This window comes from Hypomesus nipponensis, chromosome 24, assembly GCF_054491055.1.
Source record: "Hypomesus nipponensis isolate SF chromosome 24, ASM5449105v1, whole genome shotgun sequence".
Lineage (NCBI taxonomy): Eukaryota > Metazoa > Chordata > Actinopteri > Osmeriformes > Osmeridae > Hypomesus > Hypomesus nipponensis.
The window spans coordinates 6,981,784-6,999,811 of NC_140384.1; the positions used below are offsets into that span (position 1 = coordinate 6,981,784).

Below are 18,028 nucleotides of genomic sequence, written 5' to 3' on the forward strand. Positions count from 1 at the left end.
TGACTTATGTATCTGTAGCCTGGCCCCATGGTACTCAGCCCTAGGTGGTGTGACAGTCCCACTGTGCTGTGACCTTCTAGGGACCCCCTGGTGAAAATGTCACATTACCATCTCTGCCAGCAGGGACCAAAGGCTGGGCAGGACCGAGGGCTGGGACACCAGACAGACTCAACCTCACCCCGGGCGTTGAGGGCAATTCACATCTTTCTCTAAGGGAACCAATTACCAATTGATGAATGGCACACAGACAGCCCACCATTTCAGACCAGACGTCTTCTTTATACTGCCTTTAATGTGCATGCTGAATTGTTCTGATAAGAGACTACATATGGTCCACACATCCTGTTTCTCCCATTAAGAAGCTGACCTGCAGAGACACCAAGTGATTAACAGCCCCTCATATCCTCTCCTGGCCAGCCCTAACATTAACTCTCCAGACATAACAAATCAATCAACACTAACACACAGTCGTGAGACTCCACACAGGCTCTGGAGACTGAAACGTCCTTTTCTCAGTCTGGAACACATCAGCCAGACCAAACCAACACGGTACCTTTGATTGTTTTATTGGCAGTTAATTGTCATTCACAGTCAATGGTATGACAAATACAACTAAGAGAGTTGACAGAGAGTATAACATTGACACACAATGCTATGAGTGATCAAAGCAGACAGCTGACAGTAAATCTATTGTCACAGAGACCGCTTTAAAACATCTTGACTTTTTTAATAAACATACACACAATTTACAAGGTAAGCACATATATGTACGATGTACTGAAAGCTGAATTTTCCCAGCACAGTGTGCATTTAGCTCAGAAGTCAGATGATAAACATGATGTATACCCTTAATACATTTCCACATTGTTTATGTCCAAATTAGAGAGCTAGGTGGGCTCAGCTTCACAATTAGAATAATTACTGTAATTGACAAAAGACGAAACACCAAAACAATAGATACGGCAATAATTTGACATTATACAGCTTTGAACTTTCACACATTATATTGTTTGTACATTAATCTGAGTTTATAAAACAGACTACAAGTTTAAATGAGACTGAAAGAGTTCTTGAATGTTTTGCCAAAGTGCCTTGCAGTGTGAAGTAGCTTTATGTGCTATCATGTGCTAAAACATCTCAACTTATTTTTCAAACATTCTGGTCTTCAGTCAGAATAAACATGTATTATTACTTATTATTTAACAGTCAAGTTCCTCTTTGACTATAATAGAAACACAAGAACTAGAGTACTAACATTGATGAGTTAATTTATCATAGATGCAGTATGGCAGTTTGTAGTGTGGGCAGTATGGAGCACTCAACTACGATTTCATTTGAGGTAGCCTTACTTCAAAGAGAATCAGTGGTCTTCCCTTGGGGTGTTGTCATGGCACCCTGTCATTTCATTCTGAAAAAAGTGTGGTGGGCACAATAATGACAAAACAACCACCGACCAAAATGAAGAGGTGAATCTCAGAGTTTTGACAACTGCAAACAATCAGTGACAGCAGTCCTTTGTTGAGTCCTACCTGTTGTCTTCTAAGATTGGCTTTGTTCACCACCAGTGCACAAAAATAGCCTGTGGAAATACAACAGAGCCATGTTTTGTGTCATCATTTACATCTACACAAGTGATGCGTGGGTATTCACAAGTGGACATTTCGAAAGGGGGGGAAAAAGCAAAAAGTCTTGACTTAGCAGTTTTGCCCGCGTCACGTGACTGGTCGTCGGCTGTATAGTCTGTTGAACTTGTTTCATAGCCTTTGTTGAGAGATTAACAGAGAACACACAATGTGGAGCTAGGTCCTGCCTGCCAGAGATAGTCTCAGTCCTGGTAGAGAACCCAGAGGGATCTACTGCTCTTAAACGAAAGTGCAGCTCCATTTCAACCACCAGCAATATGCTGCTCCTCTGTCAAGCCGTCTGATCTGTGGTCCTAGGGATCTTTCAGCTGCCACTGAAAGAGAAGGAGAGAAAGCTCGCCCTTTTCCTAAATTCTTCCAGCCCCCCTCCAATGAAACCGCACCTCGTTCCCAGGAGCCAACACAGTAAGTCGCCGTCACTTTACGTCAGTTCCTGTTTTTTTCTCTGTGGGTCGTGGGGTCGTAAGGATGTTTTGAGATGGATCTGGTGGCTGTGTGGAGGCAAAGCTCTTGCAATGTGTGGCGCTGAACTCCCTCGGTGCCACAATGGGTGCGTGGGCTCATAGTGTGAGGGCAAGATGGGCAAAGGTAGATACTGAGAGCTATGGGAAGACGTCAACCACAGCTATGCTTTAGCCAGGGGAGCCCCTGTGATCACCTCTCACAGTAGTGGAGGGTGAAGTCCTTCGAAACTCTCTTCCCCCCCAGTCCCCAAGGCTCCAACTCCAACTTATCCCCCGAGTCGTTCTCCAGCTTCTCCTCCTCCTCGTCCTCGTCCTCTTCGTAGTGGCTGGGCTCCTCCATGGAGGTCTCCATGTGGTAGCAGTAGGGCTGGCCCTCGGTGTATTCGTAGATGGTGGGCAGGCTGCTCTTTAGGCTGCAGCGTCTGCGCAGAGCCACCAGCAGGGGCTGAGGCATGGTGAAGATATCGACGTTGTTGCCCAAGTCGATCCAAGCCAGGCCGGAGAACTCCTTGGGATCTTTGAGGATCTCGGTGAGGTCTTTGACTATGTCCAGGGTGAGCCGGTTGCCGTTGAGGGCCAGAGTGTTGAGTTTGGGCATGGCTCCCAGCGGGGGCAGAAGGAGCCTAAGACTGTCATCCTGGAGCTCAGTGAAGCTGATGTCGACAGCCACCACGGTGTCTCCGTTGCTCTGAAGGTAGAAGGCCACGTGACGGACGTCTCGATTGGAGAGGGGAATGCCAGACAAGTCTACCGTGTCACTGGAGAGCTTTTTCTGCAGGGTTGTCTTGAGACTGTAAAGGACAATGGGGGGGGGGGGGGGGGGGGGCGGGAGAAAGTATAAAAGTTCATTCGAGTTGATACACATGAGGTGGTAAATATTCTAGCTCCTTTTCTTAGTTTTCTACGAGGAGGAGATCGAAACAGGGGTCATTATTATGATCTGGTATTTGTGTTTTTGCTTTATCCGTGACCTGGGAACATGGCCCTTGTGTCATATTTAGTTTCCTGTGTTGTATGAAGGAGTGGGATTGGAAAGGCATCGGGCGGAAGGCTGACATAGATTCTCCAGCATGAGGATTTACTAGTGTACACAGTAGAGCCAAAACATCCGACGCAGCCAACAGCCCAAGATAAGAACTCTGAAAGGTTAGAGCGTTGCTTTCCTTGTAATGAACAGACAAAATCAGTTCCAATCTGAAAACTAGCACATTCGCTTGATATGCAAACCACTATAATTTGATCAGATTGGTAAAAAAATACATTTGAATATTTCTTTCTCTTTTCCTCTATATGCAGTATGTATACTTACGAAAAGACAAATATTTCAATTTTCTTCAACATTTTAAGAAAACAAACAGTACACTTAATTTCACTGGCAATTTAACTATAACTGTAGTGATTGTGTATACCTTGGCTAAGAATTTTGTAAAGGGAATGATTGGGTTCCATTTAGCGTTAATAAGATGCTGAAATTCAAGAATTTCCTCTGTAGCCAATCAGCACAGCACTGGGTGTCTATGACAGTGCATGGCCTGTCAGAGAAAAATCCTCCTGCCTTTTTAAAAGGTGACATTTGTGTGATCTAAGTATCTGAAGCTCGATCGTATCTAAAAAGGTGTAAACTTTTTTCAACACATTACTTTCTTGCGGTGGGAACAGCCACTCCATCCATTTTCTATCTATTGAGACAGAGACAGCATAATATACTGCAGAGAACAGAGACAAACTCATTACGCAATGCCTGTAAATCCTCTGCCCAAATCCAACAAAGTTGGATTGACCGATCCTCCGCCATTTGTTTGATAATGGTGTGGTCCACTAAAGCTGAATAACAAGTATCCTGGCTGCTTGATGGAGTACTTGTTTGACTTATGTCTACAGCCACATATATTACCCCACCTGCCTTCCTCCTCTTTCATACAGCACATAGAGAGGAACGAAAAACATGTCAACATTTATGATGGGCTCTGCACAGTGCAGGAAAGTGTCCATTCATTCATCCCAATGTCAGTCAATGAGCACCAGACCCTGTTCGGTGTCATGTTTACCGTCACCTGATATAAGACCCTCGTAAACTTTGTTACTCCACAACGACACAAAGGAATCATGAAGCATAAAAGCGTAGCAGTCTATCACTGGATGCGAGTAAAGGACCTGGATCTGACAGTGTGGAAGCCTACAGAACAACTGTCACCTCCAAAGACCCACGGAGGGAGTCTTACAACACGAAAGAAGCCGTATCTCCCAAAAAAGGAACGGAGAGACGACTTACTGACAGTAGTCCCATGCCCGCCCCCCTCCACCCTTCCCCCGCTCTCTCTCTCTCTCTTTTGTTGCCTCGATATTCATCTCCCATGGCCTTTTGTTAGGCCAGAACCTCATCTCTCCGTGACAGCACATAACAAGTTTTAATGGCTGCCGGCTGCCACTGTTTCCCTGCAGGTGTGAACAGAGCCTGACCAGCCTATTCCCATCTCCCCGTACCGAGGGAACAGAGAGAGAGAACTGCTAATGCGCCCTCAGAGAAAAGCCTCTTTCATCCTACAGTCGCAACCCCGCTAGGACGTTTTCTACATCAGGAAATTGGCTACTTTTTTTATCCTGCTATTCTTGGGGTATTATTTCTATTTCCAGACTGATTTTATGGCCGTAAAATCCATTTCAGCTTCTCATGAGGGTCACCATGTTTTTATTTTACTGGGCCTGACACATTCACAGTATTAAATCTCTTAAGTTGGCGTTGAGCACAAATGTAACAAACTACTTAGAAGGATTCAAGAACGGTCACTCTAGATGTAGCAAGATATTTGGACTGCAGATGGAGTGAATATGAAGTCGGAAGAAACAGCTCTATTTAGTGTCAAGTAGAGCGCACTAGCAGATGGCTATGAGAAGCATAGTGTTGTGCACCACATTTACATAATTTCTAAGAGGACTCCATTTTCCCCTCATGTCTCCCTCGGGCTATTATAGCACTGGGCACATTATTTTGTTTTTGCAGAGTCATTAATGTTTAAGCTTCACTCTATTAATCATTCATTCGCCTCAGAAGGCCCATGAAAACTGCACTGAAGAAGCGGGAACAGAATGTCAAACCAAGCCCCACCCAGTGGTGAATCTTCCCCGCTCTGCTGACCTCCAGTCCCTCCGCACTGTAGGTGTGTCACCGCCCACTCCCTGACTGTCTGCGGGGCTGCGGAGTCAACATGAGTCAGACAGCTCCTGACATACCTCGCTAGCAGATGTCATGCTCTGTTGCACCTACTGTGTACAACATATGTGTCATGTAAGGAAAATCCACTGACATAATTCTGTACCAGAGATCTCACACGTTGTATGAGTTTACATATTAAATACCAACACCGTAGCATTCTCATATGATGGAGAGACCCACAAAAAAAACCTCTCTGTCGTGACTAGATCCAGCTCTGCGAAAGGAGAGAGAGGGGAGAGAAGACATGTATAACGGGGTTACAGTATAATCTAATGTGAAATTGGTGTGGAAAAAACTGAGATTGCGCTGCCACTTTCAACTTCAAGTTCACAGATGTGGGTTTATTTATATACTTGTCACTACAGAGAGCTGTCTTTCTAAAAAAGAAGAAAAAATAACGGTGTCTATCCGGCAAGCTAGGAACTTGACAACAGGCAGTCATCGAGATATCAGTTATGACTTACATTGTGAAAACATTGTATTCACATTTGAATAAAAGATGGAGATGTTATTAGGGTCACTCATGTACAAGACTAGGGTTAGACTCTAAACTATTGAGAGGATAAATTTGATAATTAGTTCACAGTCGTATTATTTTAGACATAACAATGTTTGTACAGAATTTAGCAGCAGCAGTGCCATGTTAATACCAGATAATGTGGGTATTAAAAATCCAGGGGTATTACATACATAATCCATTTTAAGAGAACTGCGAGTGCAGACAAACCATAGCCGGTGTCATGTTAGCTGTGTAAGTGTAGATTCTCTCAAGCTGAACCAGGATGGGAGTTTATGACAAATTCTTTTCCTGCATGTCTCAGACAGCGTCAGACAGTCTCTCTCTCCAGGTTTTATGGTTTTATAGAGCCAGCAAAATGACTCAACATTGGAGCCTTTCAGTCAGACTCAGTTTTACCTACTCTCACCCCTCGTGTGATGTAGAGGTCCATCGGTTAATGAAATATTTCAGAATCAAAGTGGTATCAAGTTCTATCCAATCCACTCTATCCAATTGAATTGATATTCTCTCGATGTCTCTCCACTACCTATGCCTGAGTCACGATGAGTCCTCACCAGACTGCACACTTTGTCTTGTTCCTATTTTCATCTTCAGAAAAGGTATTATTTATACCGTCTATCAATCTGCCAAAAGGAAATTACCGCATTAAACATAATTATACAGTTTCTTCGACAGGCTATTTTATTAATATACCCACGATTTTCATCTTTGCTTTTTGCAAACGGATGTAATTTGATTGTACTAACCCCATCTCATACAATTTGATGTCATCCACATACCCCCAAAAATCCTTTTGTCTTTTTCTTTTCATGTTCACTGTGTTGAATATGTGTGAAAGGCTATCAACCGCACACAGATGTTCCTAACACCTCTGGTCACCACGACGACACCAGCAGACTTGCTCAGACACATCCGAGTCCCTGACTAATCACAACACTCTAAATACACCATCAACGCTGTTTTTGAGACCTGAACACAGCTACCTATCGGTTTGATACGTCGGCAAGGGGGGAAGTCGCAAGAGATTGATCAGAGGTAACTGTCTGTGTTGAGATGGGCTTACCAGGCCTGGGATTTCCGCCGGGACATGCTCTGTCTCAGCCACTTGGAGTGCGGCGTCAGGTGGTAGATCAGCTGTCGGCAAATTTTATCGGAGGACTTTATGGTGTCAGTGTCCTGGGGGAAGACGAGTCGGAAAAATGAATTCTCAAAAAACCGTACAGGCCGAAAAGGGTAACACAATGGTTACAAGACCTGTCAAGCAACGGTTTTTCCAGTTGACCTTTTCAGCACACCTTTCTTTTCAATTCAGGATGATTTTTCATGTTTAGTCAGGTCAAACAACAGTAAAATTGCCCCCTGAAACAATATCATCTACAGTCTCTCTACCCGTGCTTGCTTGAAAGGGACACAACAAATAGGCCCCGAAAACACTTCTAACACTCCTAGTTTCGGCGTTATCATCAACATGTAAGAGGAGCTGTTATGGTGTCTTAGCTTGCTGGAGCTAGCTAATCTAATCATAGCCCGTGTGCAACAGTGTGGAAAACAGCAATGATGGTGTAGACTGTAGAGAAAAGAAGGCGAGATTCAATCCAGTCTCTGGTTTCTGTCTTGTTACCTCTATCCATTCTGTTTAGGCCACCGCCGTTACGTAACTCCAAGATTAAGCCAGTGAATTGTTCAAACCAATCCCCCAGTGCGTGCACAACATGGATTTGATTCCCCTCAAGACAGACTGCTTTGTTCTGCTGGTTGTGTGAAGAATAATAAAGCCCCAAGACTCCCGGCTGAGAGACAGCGCCATGGAAGTCGCGTCGTGGAAAACTCACCTTCTTGGGGCACTGCATCTCCCGAGCCAGACTCAGCAGCAGCTCGTGAGAGATGGGGTCCACCAGGTTGAGGAAGGCAGCGTTCTTATATAAGATGTCATTTAGAGATGTGCCTTCCAATCCCAGATCCTGCCAAATCCGATATAAAATAACCACAAGTCAAAGTGGTTTGCTGAAGGATGATAAAAAAAAATAAAAAAAAGAGTCTCAGATAAGATATTTGTAGCATTATTTAAGACAATGATTTCGATTGAATCTGATCAGAGTTAAACCCATTCTGGTTCAAGGTCATGAGTTTGTGATAGAGAGGAAATAAAGAGTTCTGGGCAAAATGTGATGGTGCGGTAGCAGCTTTAAAAAGTACTCAAGACTTTGAAAATTCATGGAAAGGACTACAGGGTTTCATCTGAGGAGAGCTGTACCTGAGTAATGTGTTTCATGTGTCTTTTTCCAGACGGCAGCTTGTCTTGAGGGATACCCAGTATCCGCCCACACTTCTGTCATTTGAAGTGCGAGCACATTATTATGCCATACCGCACCCTCAAGATCAAACTGTCTGCTGTCTTCAGTCGAATGTATTTTCAGAGTTTTTTGTTGTTGTTGACAACAGTAGGTAATGAATTAGCTCATTGTAGCAGTCCGACTGTTTTAAAAAGCTCTAAAAGGACAGTGGGGCTGTGATAGATAGCAATGCTTTTAGAGAGAAGCCGGAAGGAAATAACATGCCTGGACACACCACTCTAGAAACCCTCTTGAGTGTGGGCAATTAGGTAAGTCACTGCTGCAGCCAAATGAGCAGAAAAGGCCAGGATTGAAAAATCATTTCCCCTCTAGTGTCACTACAAACATGACTAGTCCTGGTCTACCCTACGCCTCAGATCTACAAAGCCTTAATTAGGAAGGCTGTGTAATGGTCTGAGATGAAGCATCCATGAGAGCTGTAATGAGAGGACACACACACGCATGCACACACGCACACACACACACACACACACACACAACAGGCCTTGATTGCAATGGACAATTTAGACTGGAAGTCTGGCAGACATACTGACTGCCCTTTTAGCAAGGGGAATCGTAAACACAGACAATGCACATAAAAAGGTGAGACCATCCTTCTCTCGTCTACACAAACTGCCTTTTTATCATTTGTCCTTGTGCCCCATAGCTGACTATATTTGACCAGGCAAGATCAATACAGATGTACCAGTACAGGGCCTGAAGCTAAATTGGGAGCTTCTCATGTGTAACAGGGCCCCGTTTCTGACTTTGGTATTTTTCTCCCAAACTATTAACAAACCATTTGCGTTCCAATTAACACAACTGTTAATCATCCGTTGCATTGAGTTGAGCAGGCCAGAATAGAATTTCTAAGACGTCTGCCCATTTGCAATACCGTGAGAGCTGATGAAACAGGGCTTATTTAATAAAAGAGAGGGTTGAGTTCTGGTCCCCTGTGAAGTGGCTGCCATGCAGCTGGGGCTTCCTGGGTTATCTCTTCACTGTGATTAAGAAGCTTCTAGACTCTCCTCCGTCAAGCCCGTGTAATTAACTGAAGATCGGGGAATGTCTGGATGAGCGACAGGCTCAAGAGGGATCTGGAAAAAGCTGACTAAGCTTGGATATGATATAGTCTGTCTGCTATCACACCCACATTTTCACGATGGGTCTTCATCTTATAACATGCTTTGAAAACGTATTGCCCTCTCAGATAAAAAACTACAGATCGAAATGGGAAGGTAATGTTACCCCGACAATCCTTGATACAATCAAGAGCTTCATTTTAAGATATCCAAGATCTTACGACGGCGCAAACAGGCCGACGTGCTTTTGCAGGACAGATTTGTGACACGCGCCACAAAAGTGTGGCTCTCCTTGGAGAGATCTCTCTCGAATCGGGGAATTTTCTTAGTGTCTGGAATTCTGTGCCAGTTTCTCACCTGTTGGAATGGTCCATTACACAGAATGGGGGAGGGGGATATTAGGAGTGATGAGGGAGGTGAATGTTGAGCTCAATGGGTGCATTGCAAAGCTAAGAAGAGAGATCTTGTCGGGGGCAATACCTGAGTGTTAGGGAGAGACAGGCATAGGCCGGAAACTCTGTTATCACAGATGTTATCACAGATGTTATCATAGATGTTATTAGTATGTGGTGGTAGTGGAGATGCCAGTACACTGGTAAATGCATTGATCATAGTATGAGAAATCTATTTGCTTTGAGAGGATTACTTTTAAATGAGATTACCCAACCCAGATGCATCAGAGTGCCACTCTCTAGGAAGGGTGTAGAGCTTTGCCCAGTTTGCATCCATTATATGAGATCTGCTGATCACCTGTAACCACAGCTGTTAAACTGAAAATAAAAAATGTGGTGCCAATAAGGCATTGATCAGCTTTGACGCCAGGGTTTATTGTGGGTCATAGAGAGTAGGCCTAATTACCCACATGATTGGTCGGTAATTTCACACCTGTGGCTGCTCAGGATGTATCACATGCGAAAAAAAGAATGTTCACCGATGATATTAAAACATATCAATTACGCATTGTTAAAGAATGAGATGAAATAAAAGCTGTATTTTGTACACGTTAATGGCCTTGCATTTAAAACATGGTTTGAGCAACATATAACTGACCTTTCACGTGCAGTATCATTTCAATAGACCGGCAATTTCCTTACCTTCCTCAGTAGTTTGAGTACGTCGCCAGCCTGCTCTATCCTGCGATCGCGAAGGAGCTTCTGAATCTCTCGGATCCATGCAACCCGTCTCACGTAGGGGCTGTGGTTTGTCCTTCGCAGCATCCCAGGGAGCTTGTCCGATTTCTGCATCAGCGTTGTAAACAAAAAGTCCCCACCTCTACCACTACCACTGTCGCTTTCCCCTGTGCTATCTAGATGCTTGCGTCGCCTTTTTGAAAAATTGTCATTGTCCAGACTATTCTTTCTGCTCAGTCTGGAACCCATGTTAGTTTCTATATGACAATTTCACACTTGCACAATGCAACCATACTAATGCAATACCAATACCTTTGTCGTTGCAAACTCCGCAAATAGAAGTGTAACAAATTGTGTCAGTAGTAATAAATCGCATTTACTGTTGTCATTAAAAGCTTCTGTAGAGCTGGAGACAGTATTGCTCATTAATTTTCCCTACCTAATACAGCACGCGTGACACATTTATGAAAACAATCGGAAGCTCTACTCTGTTGATGTTTTGATTATAAGATAATAAGTATGCCTACTCTTTGAGTGCTGGATGCGCGTTGATCTTGTCATTCTTCCGTCGTCCGTGAATACGTTGCTGTTTAGTTCGGTGCGATGTTGCACGACAGACGCCAGCCTCGTGGAGCGCATAACCAATCAGAGCATTCTGTGCCATTGCGCGCCTGAGCATACGCCCTCTTGCCTTGAGTGTACAAGTCACATACTGGTCCTCATAGCAGAAACGACGCTGTCCTCCCTCCTAGTGTGTATCATCAGGTGGTTCACGTTCAGTTTAATGATGGTGTTTAGGAGTATGCCATACAGGTGTTTTCTTCCAGGGTCATGTGACTCTTGAGCTCGCATCCAAAACCTCCTATCACCTTTTGTTGATCATCTAGCCTGGCCTGACCTGTAGTTAAAGGTTCTTATCCTCTCGTTCCCCTGGTCACATCCATGTCATGCAATTCTTGGTTACGCTATTTAAAAGGTTGAGATACAGCCATATTAATTATATGGTTATTGATTCGGTTGCCGCATGAATTTTTTTTCTTCAAACATTGTACGCTTTCTGTGATGTTTCTGGATGTACAACAATTGTCTCTGAAGTCTAAAGCTCAGAGTTAGGAGAATCTCCTAAGGCGGTATTTAGAATTATGTTCACATTTATGAAAATAATATCCAGCCTTCTGATTGGGGGAAGATCAGATTTGTGAGATCCACACTGAGATAATACAGAAAAGACTGAGACACCCTAAGATTCAGCATCCCTGTATCGTAGCAATTCACAGCCTCCCTGTTTCATCAGCCTCCGACAAATCAACAGGATTGCGCTGTGGATTAGCCAAGGTAACAGGGGTGGGGGAGGAGGTGTGTGTGTGTGTGTGTGTGTGTGCGTGCGTGTGGAGGAGAGGCACTGCCGTTGAGAACCTCATGTGACTTCTGCTGCCAGTTTGGGCCTGCGTGCTGTGTGAGGGACGCCAGTGGAATAAGGAATAATCCAGACCGTGTTTCTGCTGCCGTGGATACCGTCACTGATGCACAGAGCTGTAGGCCGGAACAGAACGCTGGCAGCATGAGGAAACAGAGCTGCTCGTCTCGCCTCACCTTTGATTTGACGAGCCTGCTGTCTGCTTATCTGCGTGTCCCTGAGTCCAGACAGCGGAGAGAATGGCAATACCAGAGATTGCACCTGTCACACAGGTTCAGATAAATCTGTTTTTCTATTTTCATGATTTCAATCCACAGAAAATGTCACAGTCAGACGAATGTTTATCAGATGCATGGTTTCCGAAAAAATACTCTATTTGGACAAAGGCGTGAAGTCACGTTCACACTGAAGTGGATGAAGGTGGCGATGATGATGATTACGCTGGCTATCGCGTACTCACTTTAAGATTCACATCTACATCAATGTGTCGTACATCCGTATGTAGCGTGTGTGATTGCCGTCCCTGTTCAGGAAGATGGTCAGAAAAGCCTTGGTTGCTGGGGTGGTGGTCCTGCTGGTGGTTGCTTTGGGGCTGTTTGCTGGCGTCTTCATGGGGATGGGAAACCCAAGTCCCATTTCCCCCTCAGACCATTACTACTCCAGAGCTGCTGTGGCAGCAGACGCTGGGACCTGCTCTGAGGTGGGCAGGTAAGTCACGTCTTCCCCCACTGTCACCCGGACTTGGGAGGGACACGGGGGGGGGGGGGGGCACAGTTACACCCGCACCGACACAGTTACAGGACAGCGAAACGCAGTGTTGACACGTGAAATATGTATATTATCTTGTAATAAATCTATATAAAAAATTTGCAAAATGTGCTTGCAGCGTATGTGCTCTGGTTCAGGAGTGTTTGTGTGTTCAGGGACATTCTGAAGAAGAATGGCTCAGCGGTGGATGCATCTATTGCTGCCCTTCTGTGTGTGGGGCTTCTGAACGCACACAGCATGGGTATTGGAGGGGGGCTGTATTTCATCATCTACAACGCTACAACAGGTTCGTGAAGACCAGGCTCCATACGGGTGACCAGAAGCTTCCACAGCCAACAGGATGTGAAAATGTGCTGACGATGAACCCCGAGAAACCCTGGATTTATTTGTCTTCGTTTTTGTATTTCTCAGGGAAGGTTGAAACCATCGACGCTAGGGAGACAGCGCCCATGAACGCAACTGTAGACATGTTTGGCAATAACACCCAGCTGTCTCGGAAAGGTAACAATGTTTTGTTTCCTGAAATATTCCCTAGGGTACATGTGGAAGATAGATGCTGACTTTAATAGAATTGTTGGGGGAAAAATGATCCTGGATCTTCACAAATGTCTTGCGAGTCTCCAGCCTCAGAGCGGTTAGGAAGTGCCTGAGAGGTCAGACGTCCAAACATTGTTCCTGTATGACAGGTGGATTGTCCATAGCCATTCCAGGGGAGATCCGTGGTTACGAGATGGCACACAGGAGACACGGCAGGTTGCCATGGAAGGAACTGTTTGTGCCCAGCATTGCTCTGGCGCGTGATGGCTTCCCCATTGGAAAAGCTTTGGCCAACGCCATCTTCAAAAACAAAGAGTTTATTCAAGGAGATGCTAATATGTGGTGAGAAACAGAACATCAAATAAGAAACAAATACAATCGGACTATGTCAACTCTCTGCAAAGAGACCAACTCCTCCAGCTACCTTTGTTCCCATTGAAAACCAGACCAAAGCCACATTCAAACTCACTGAATCCCTTTATGAATGAGTAACTTGCGGGGGTGAATGTTGGTTCCATTTGGCACTGCTTCTCTTTCCCTGCGTTTGTGTTTCCAGTGAAGTGTTTTGTGACTCTGAGAGAAACATCTTGAAAGAAAATGACATCCTGAGATTCCCCAAACTCGCCGAGACTTACCAGAAGATAGCAGAGGAGGGGCCTGACGTGTTTTATAACGGGACAATGGCAGAGATCATAGTGGAGGACATCCAGACGGCAGGTCCTGATCAGCCCGACTCAACTCACATTAGGTGTGTTCGACTTCATGCAGCACCAGCGGTGCAGACTGTCGGCTGCAGCCGGCTGCCTTGAAGCTGAGAATGCCATTGGCTGCTACAAGTCAGCTGGGCTGCAGCTGGCTGTAGGCAATGCCGGCGCTGCATGAAGTCGAATGCACCTATTCACATGAAAATGTGAATCACATGACCAGTCACATGATCACACCCAACCTATGATGCCTTCTTGCTCTTCTTCTTCTTCTTCTCCTCAGGGGGGATTATAACCCTGGAGGACCTGCTGGACTACCGGCCCGTGCTGAATGAAAACCCCCCCAGGCTGAACGTGGGGGAGTACACCATGCACGTCCCCGACGCCCCCTCCAGCGGCCCGGTGCTGGCTCTCATCCTCAACATAGTAGACGGTGAGCAGTGTTGCAGGCGGCTGGTGACAGCAGTCGTGCAGATCCACAACATGGTCTCCCTTTGGGCCTCCTGCTTGGGAATTCTTCTGCCTCTGTTAGAACCAGCGGGTTAATAGTCACTAAAGAAGTGTGTGAACACCACGATCGATTTGTTCAGATAAGCAGGGGTTAAAACAAGGGTATGCTGTGTGTCCAGTAAACAAAAAAAATACTCCATACAATCCTGGATTACACTTCAGATACAAACTCATCGTCTAACCCTAACCCACGTTGTCTTGGAGGAGATTGTCAGTCCTGGTATCAATCCAGGCTGGTTTTGTCTAACACTGGTTATCTATGTACTCCCACATAAACATCTTCCCATCTCAAAGATTTGTTGAGAGCGTATCTAATTGGATTAAAAACGCCAGCTCCCAATCTATAAAAAGGCATGGGGACCTCATCGTCAAGTGACAGTTTCACAATACATCACCATGATGGATATGTTTAATTTTCTGGGCGTTAATGAGAACACTTCTGAAGTACTTGTCTCCTAAGATGATTAAAAATGTCTTTCTTGTTTCGTTTCCCAGGATACAACTTCACAGACACCAGTGTCTCGACAGCAGAGAAAAGGACCCTGACCTACCATCGCATCGTAGAGGCATTCCGTTTCGCTTATGCCAAGAGGAGTAGGCTTGGGGACCCACGCTATCTCAACATCACTGACGTGAGACCCTCCATGTCTTAGTAACAGTCGCAAACAAATTCCTATTTCGTCTCTGACACACTTCAGGTTCACAGCAGTCCAGAGAAGACTGTAATGAACTCCTGTTCTCCTGCTGATGCTGTTATACTCCCCCTCAGCTCATCCACAACATGACCTCAGACTACTTTGCAAATGGCATCAGGAGAAAAATCACTGATGACACCACTCATCCAGACAGTTACTACGAGCCTGATTACTTTGTTCCTGATAACCACGGAACAGCACACCTGTCTGTCATCGCAGAGGATGGGAGTGCAGTGGCGGCCACCAGCACTATCAATTTATAGTAAGGCTGAAGGGGCAGATGAATGGCAGGGCAGTCACTAAAGGGAAGATTAACTCTTACGTACATGGAATAATACTGAGTTGACAATGTATTTTCTTTTTCTGATCTACATTCATTTCTCATCCTTTTTTTGTTTTTTTTTTTGTTTCTTGTTTTCAGTTTTGGCTCAAAGGTCATGTCGAGATCAACTGGCATCATTTTCAATGATGAGATGGATGATTTCAGCTCTCCATACATCACAAATGGCTTCGGAATCCCACCTTCACCGAACAACTTCATCCAGCCAGGTGAGACACAGCAGGATGAGCGAGAAAAACTGATAAACACCCTGTCAGAAACATTATCCACTAGAACCACTCAGGCTCTGTTCTCTGTGTGGAACCTTCCGGTTGTTCTAGTTGTACTGTTTTATTCTATTAGGTAAAAGGCCCCTGTCGTCGATGTGCCCGACCATAATCTTCGACAAAAATAATAAAGTGAAAATGGTGGTGGGAGCCTCAGGCGGAACTCAGATAACGACAGCCACAGCTCTTGTGAGTCAGCCTGTACACACACACACACACACACACACATACACACGCATGCTTACAGAACACGCACACACACACACACGCAAACGCACATCCTTACATGTGATTCTTACAATGCGACCGTTGTCTGTTTCACACAGGTTATTCTGAATTCCTTGTTCTTCAATTATGACCTTAAAAAAGCTGTGACCGAACCCAGAGTTCACAATCAGCTCAACCCCAACATGACCGTGGTCGAGGACGGCTTTGAGAAGGTAAGCCTCCCTCGAGGTCCCAGCTTCTTTTAGATTCTCCTGATTGTTCCATGGAACAGGAAAACGCTCACCTTAAAATGTGACCTACTTTGTGTGTGTGTGTGTGTGTGTGTGGTGGACTCTGTGATTGTATGGCAGAGTGTTCTAGATGGCCTGACACAGAAGAACCATGTGACAGAGCTGCTGAGGACTCCAGGTTCAGTGGTTCAAGCCGTGGTGCGGCACGGGGAGAGACTCTGTGCAGAGTCCGACCCCAGAAAAGGAGGCTACCCGGCGGGATACTAAGGCCGGTCGAAACCTCCTACTCCCCCAGCCTGTGGGTCTCGTCAAAGACATAAGGACAGAACCATACATCTGCACAGGGAACCTTTGAGAGAGACTCAAGCTGCAGAATGCCTCCACGACGAGGAGACACAGCTGCACTCGTCTTTGGACTGAAGTTCATTTGAACTCACGGGGGTTTAAAAGGACACTCACATTTCATTACCTCTTCCATTCGCAGAGAATGGTCTTCAGCCTTTCTGACTTTTTTTTAAAAGCGATATTTATTTATTTTGTGTTTTTGAGAAAAGTGAGATTGCACCTCTGATAGTAGCATTTTGAATCCTGGCTGTATCAGCATATCATCCTTGTTGGTAGACGTGAAGAGGAGAGTGTAGTTGTGGATGTAGTGGGATAACAGGACTGCATCTATACTTGTCCACTGCACATCAGTGGCTCCGAATCCAACTGGAAGGGATGAATCCTCTATTAGACATAAAACACCTATTAGAAAGCCTCATGGCGTAGTATCCCGATCAAATACCACACAGGCTGTCGTTGACACTGTGATAATGAGCAATAATTCTGTTTGACAGAAATAGCCATTCATCTGAGATTTCATTGCAATGTCGTAGGGGAGACTCGGAGTAACAAATTGTGAAATGTCTGTGTTTTTTTGTATTTTGTCTGGCAAAACGGTTGTATATTAAATGTGGAGAATTGACTGTTTTATCTCAACCAAGGACAGGCAGTCTTTATGTTTTAACCGTGTAAACAGATCTGTCATGGTGTCAACCCTGAGTTCATGTTCAGGTCAGCAGAATGCTTTATGAAAGCCACAGGTTGCTAACTACTCTTTTTCTCTATGAGGAGAAAGAGGATTCGGGTTGGAATCTGTATCTGACAGCATCTGTTTCTCTCATTTCATCCAAACTCTGACCATGTCTGTTGGTAAGGGCTTGATTATTTGCTGCTTATTTGCTACCATGGGCTAATTTAAATGATATTTTCTTATTTCTTGTGATGCAGAGTGTTAAGAAAGAAATTGTTCATGTTTAATATCGAGTAAAACGGTAGAGATTAAGTGAATGTATAGTGTATTCTAAAAATACATTTGCAGATATATTTTTCTAAACATGCATTGTTCATATGCCATGCTTGTTGCCATGCTTGTTATTAAACATTTTTGAACAAATACATTATTTTTTACATGTGGAGCCCCTGGGTGTTTGTCTGTCAGAATCTATCATAACAAGACATTGTAGGATTGTAAACACTTTCAAAATACAGTCGAAAGGCTTTACACAACCTCTTCACACAATGATTAATTACAAAACTACAATTGCAACCTGGTCCTGCTTCCTTGAACTATCCACAAAACAATATTAGTCAGCTGGAAGCAGTGAACGAGGGAGCCACCGTCAAGGACATACGGCTCAGTTGGTGGGATGGAATCCTGGACAGTTTTGTTTGATTTCTTGCTTGAGAACTCATGTGACTGCCTGCCGTAGTTGAGGCTTGTAGGGCTGCAGGAAATGCAGCTCATAGCTCATTACATCTACCAGTGAAAACTGTTCAGTTTTCGACATGATCAGGAACCGTTGGAACAGCAAAGCCGGTTCAATGATTTGGTCTGGGGTAACTTTGATGGTGGAGCCCCTCCTGTTGCAAGACTGCGGGAAAACGACTGTTCCCAGAGAGGAG

At 44.8% G+C, this 18,028-nt stretch overlaps 2 protein-coding genes across 2 annotated transcripts; one reads left to right on the forward strand and one right to left on the reverse strand.

Moving 5' to 3' along the window:
* Positions 1 to 575: 575 nt before the first annotated feature.
* lrrc75ba (leucine rich repeat containing 75Ba) lies at positions 576 to 10,686 on the reverse strand. The gene is made up of 4 exons (XM_084690527.1): positions 10,351 to 10,686; positions 7,674 to 7,802; positions 6,905 to 7,017; positions 576 to 2,898 (listed from the first exon to the last, which is right to left on the reverse strand). Exons 1-4 carry the CDS (start codon positions 10,633 to 10,635, stop codon positions 2,298 to 2,300), a joined length of 1,128 nt encoding a protein of 375 aa, XP_084546653.1. The 5' UTR covers positions 10,636 to 10,686; the 3' UTR covers positions 576 to 2,297.
* A 1,646-nt stretch (positions 10,687 to 12,332) lies between these two features.
* On the forward strand, positions 12,333 to 16,348 carry ggt1a (gamma-glutamyltransferase 1a). Its single transcript, XM_084690540.1, has 12 exons — positions 12,333 to 12,511; positions 12,727 to 12,857; positions 12,983 to 13,072; positions 13,258 to 13,450; positions 13,665 to 13,825; positions 14,096 to 14,245; positions 14,818 to 14,954; positions 15,092 to 15,279; positions 15,439 to 15,566; positions 15,700 to 15,812; positions 15,950 to 16,063; positions 16,202 to 16,348. The coding sequence occupies exons 1-12, from the start codon at positions 12,339 to 12,341 to the stop codon at positions 16,346 to 16,348; spliced, it is 1,725 nt and encodes a 574-aa protein (XP_084546666.1). The 5' UTR covers positions 12,333 to 12,338.
* The last annotated feature ends 1,680 nt before the right edge of the window (positions 16,349 to 18,028 follow it).

Coding starts and splice junctions, on each gene's coding strand:
- lrrc75ba (XM_084690527.1), bottom strand. CDS start 10,635: ATGGGTTCCAGACTGAGCAGAAAGAATAGTCTGGACAATGACAATTTT. Junction 7,803..10,350: donor TACTCAAACTACTGAGGAAG/GTAAGGAAATTG, acceptor CGGATTTGGCAG/GATCTGGGATTGGAAGGCAC. Junction 2,899..6,904: donor CGGCGGAAATCCCAGGCCTG/GTAAGCCCATCT, acceptor TGTCCTTTACAG/TCTCAAGACAACCCTGCAGA.
- ggt1a (XM_084690540.1), top strand. CDS start 12,339: ATGGTCAGAAAAGCCTTGGTTGCTGGGGTGGTGGTCCTGCTGGTGGTT. Junction 13,826..14,095: donor GGAGGACATCCAGACGGCAG/GTCCTGATCAGC, acceptor TCTTCTCCTCAG/GGGGGATTATAACCCTGGAG. Junction 15,280..15,438: donor ACCAGCACTATCAATTTATA/GTAAGGCTGAAG, acceptor TCTTGTTTTCAG/TTTTGGCTCAAAGGTCATGT.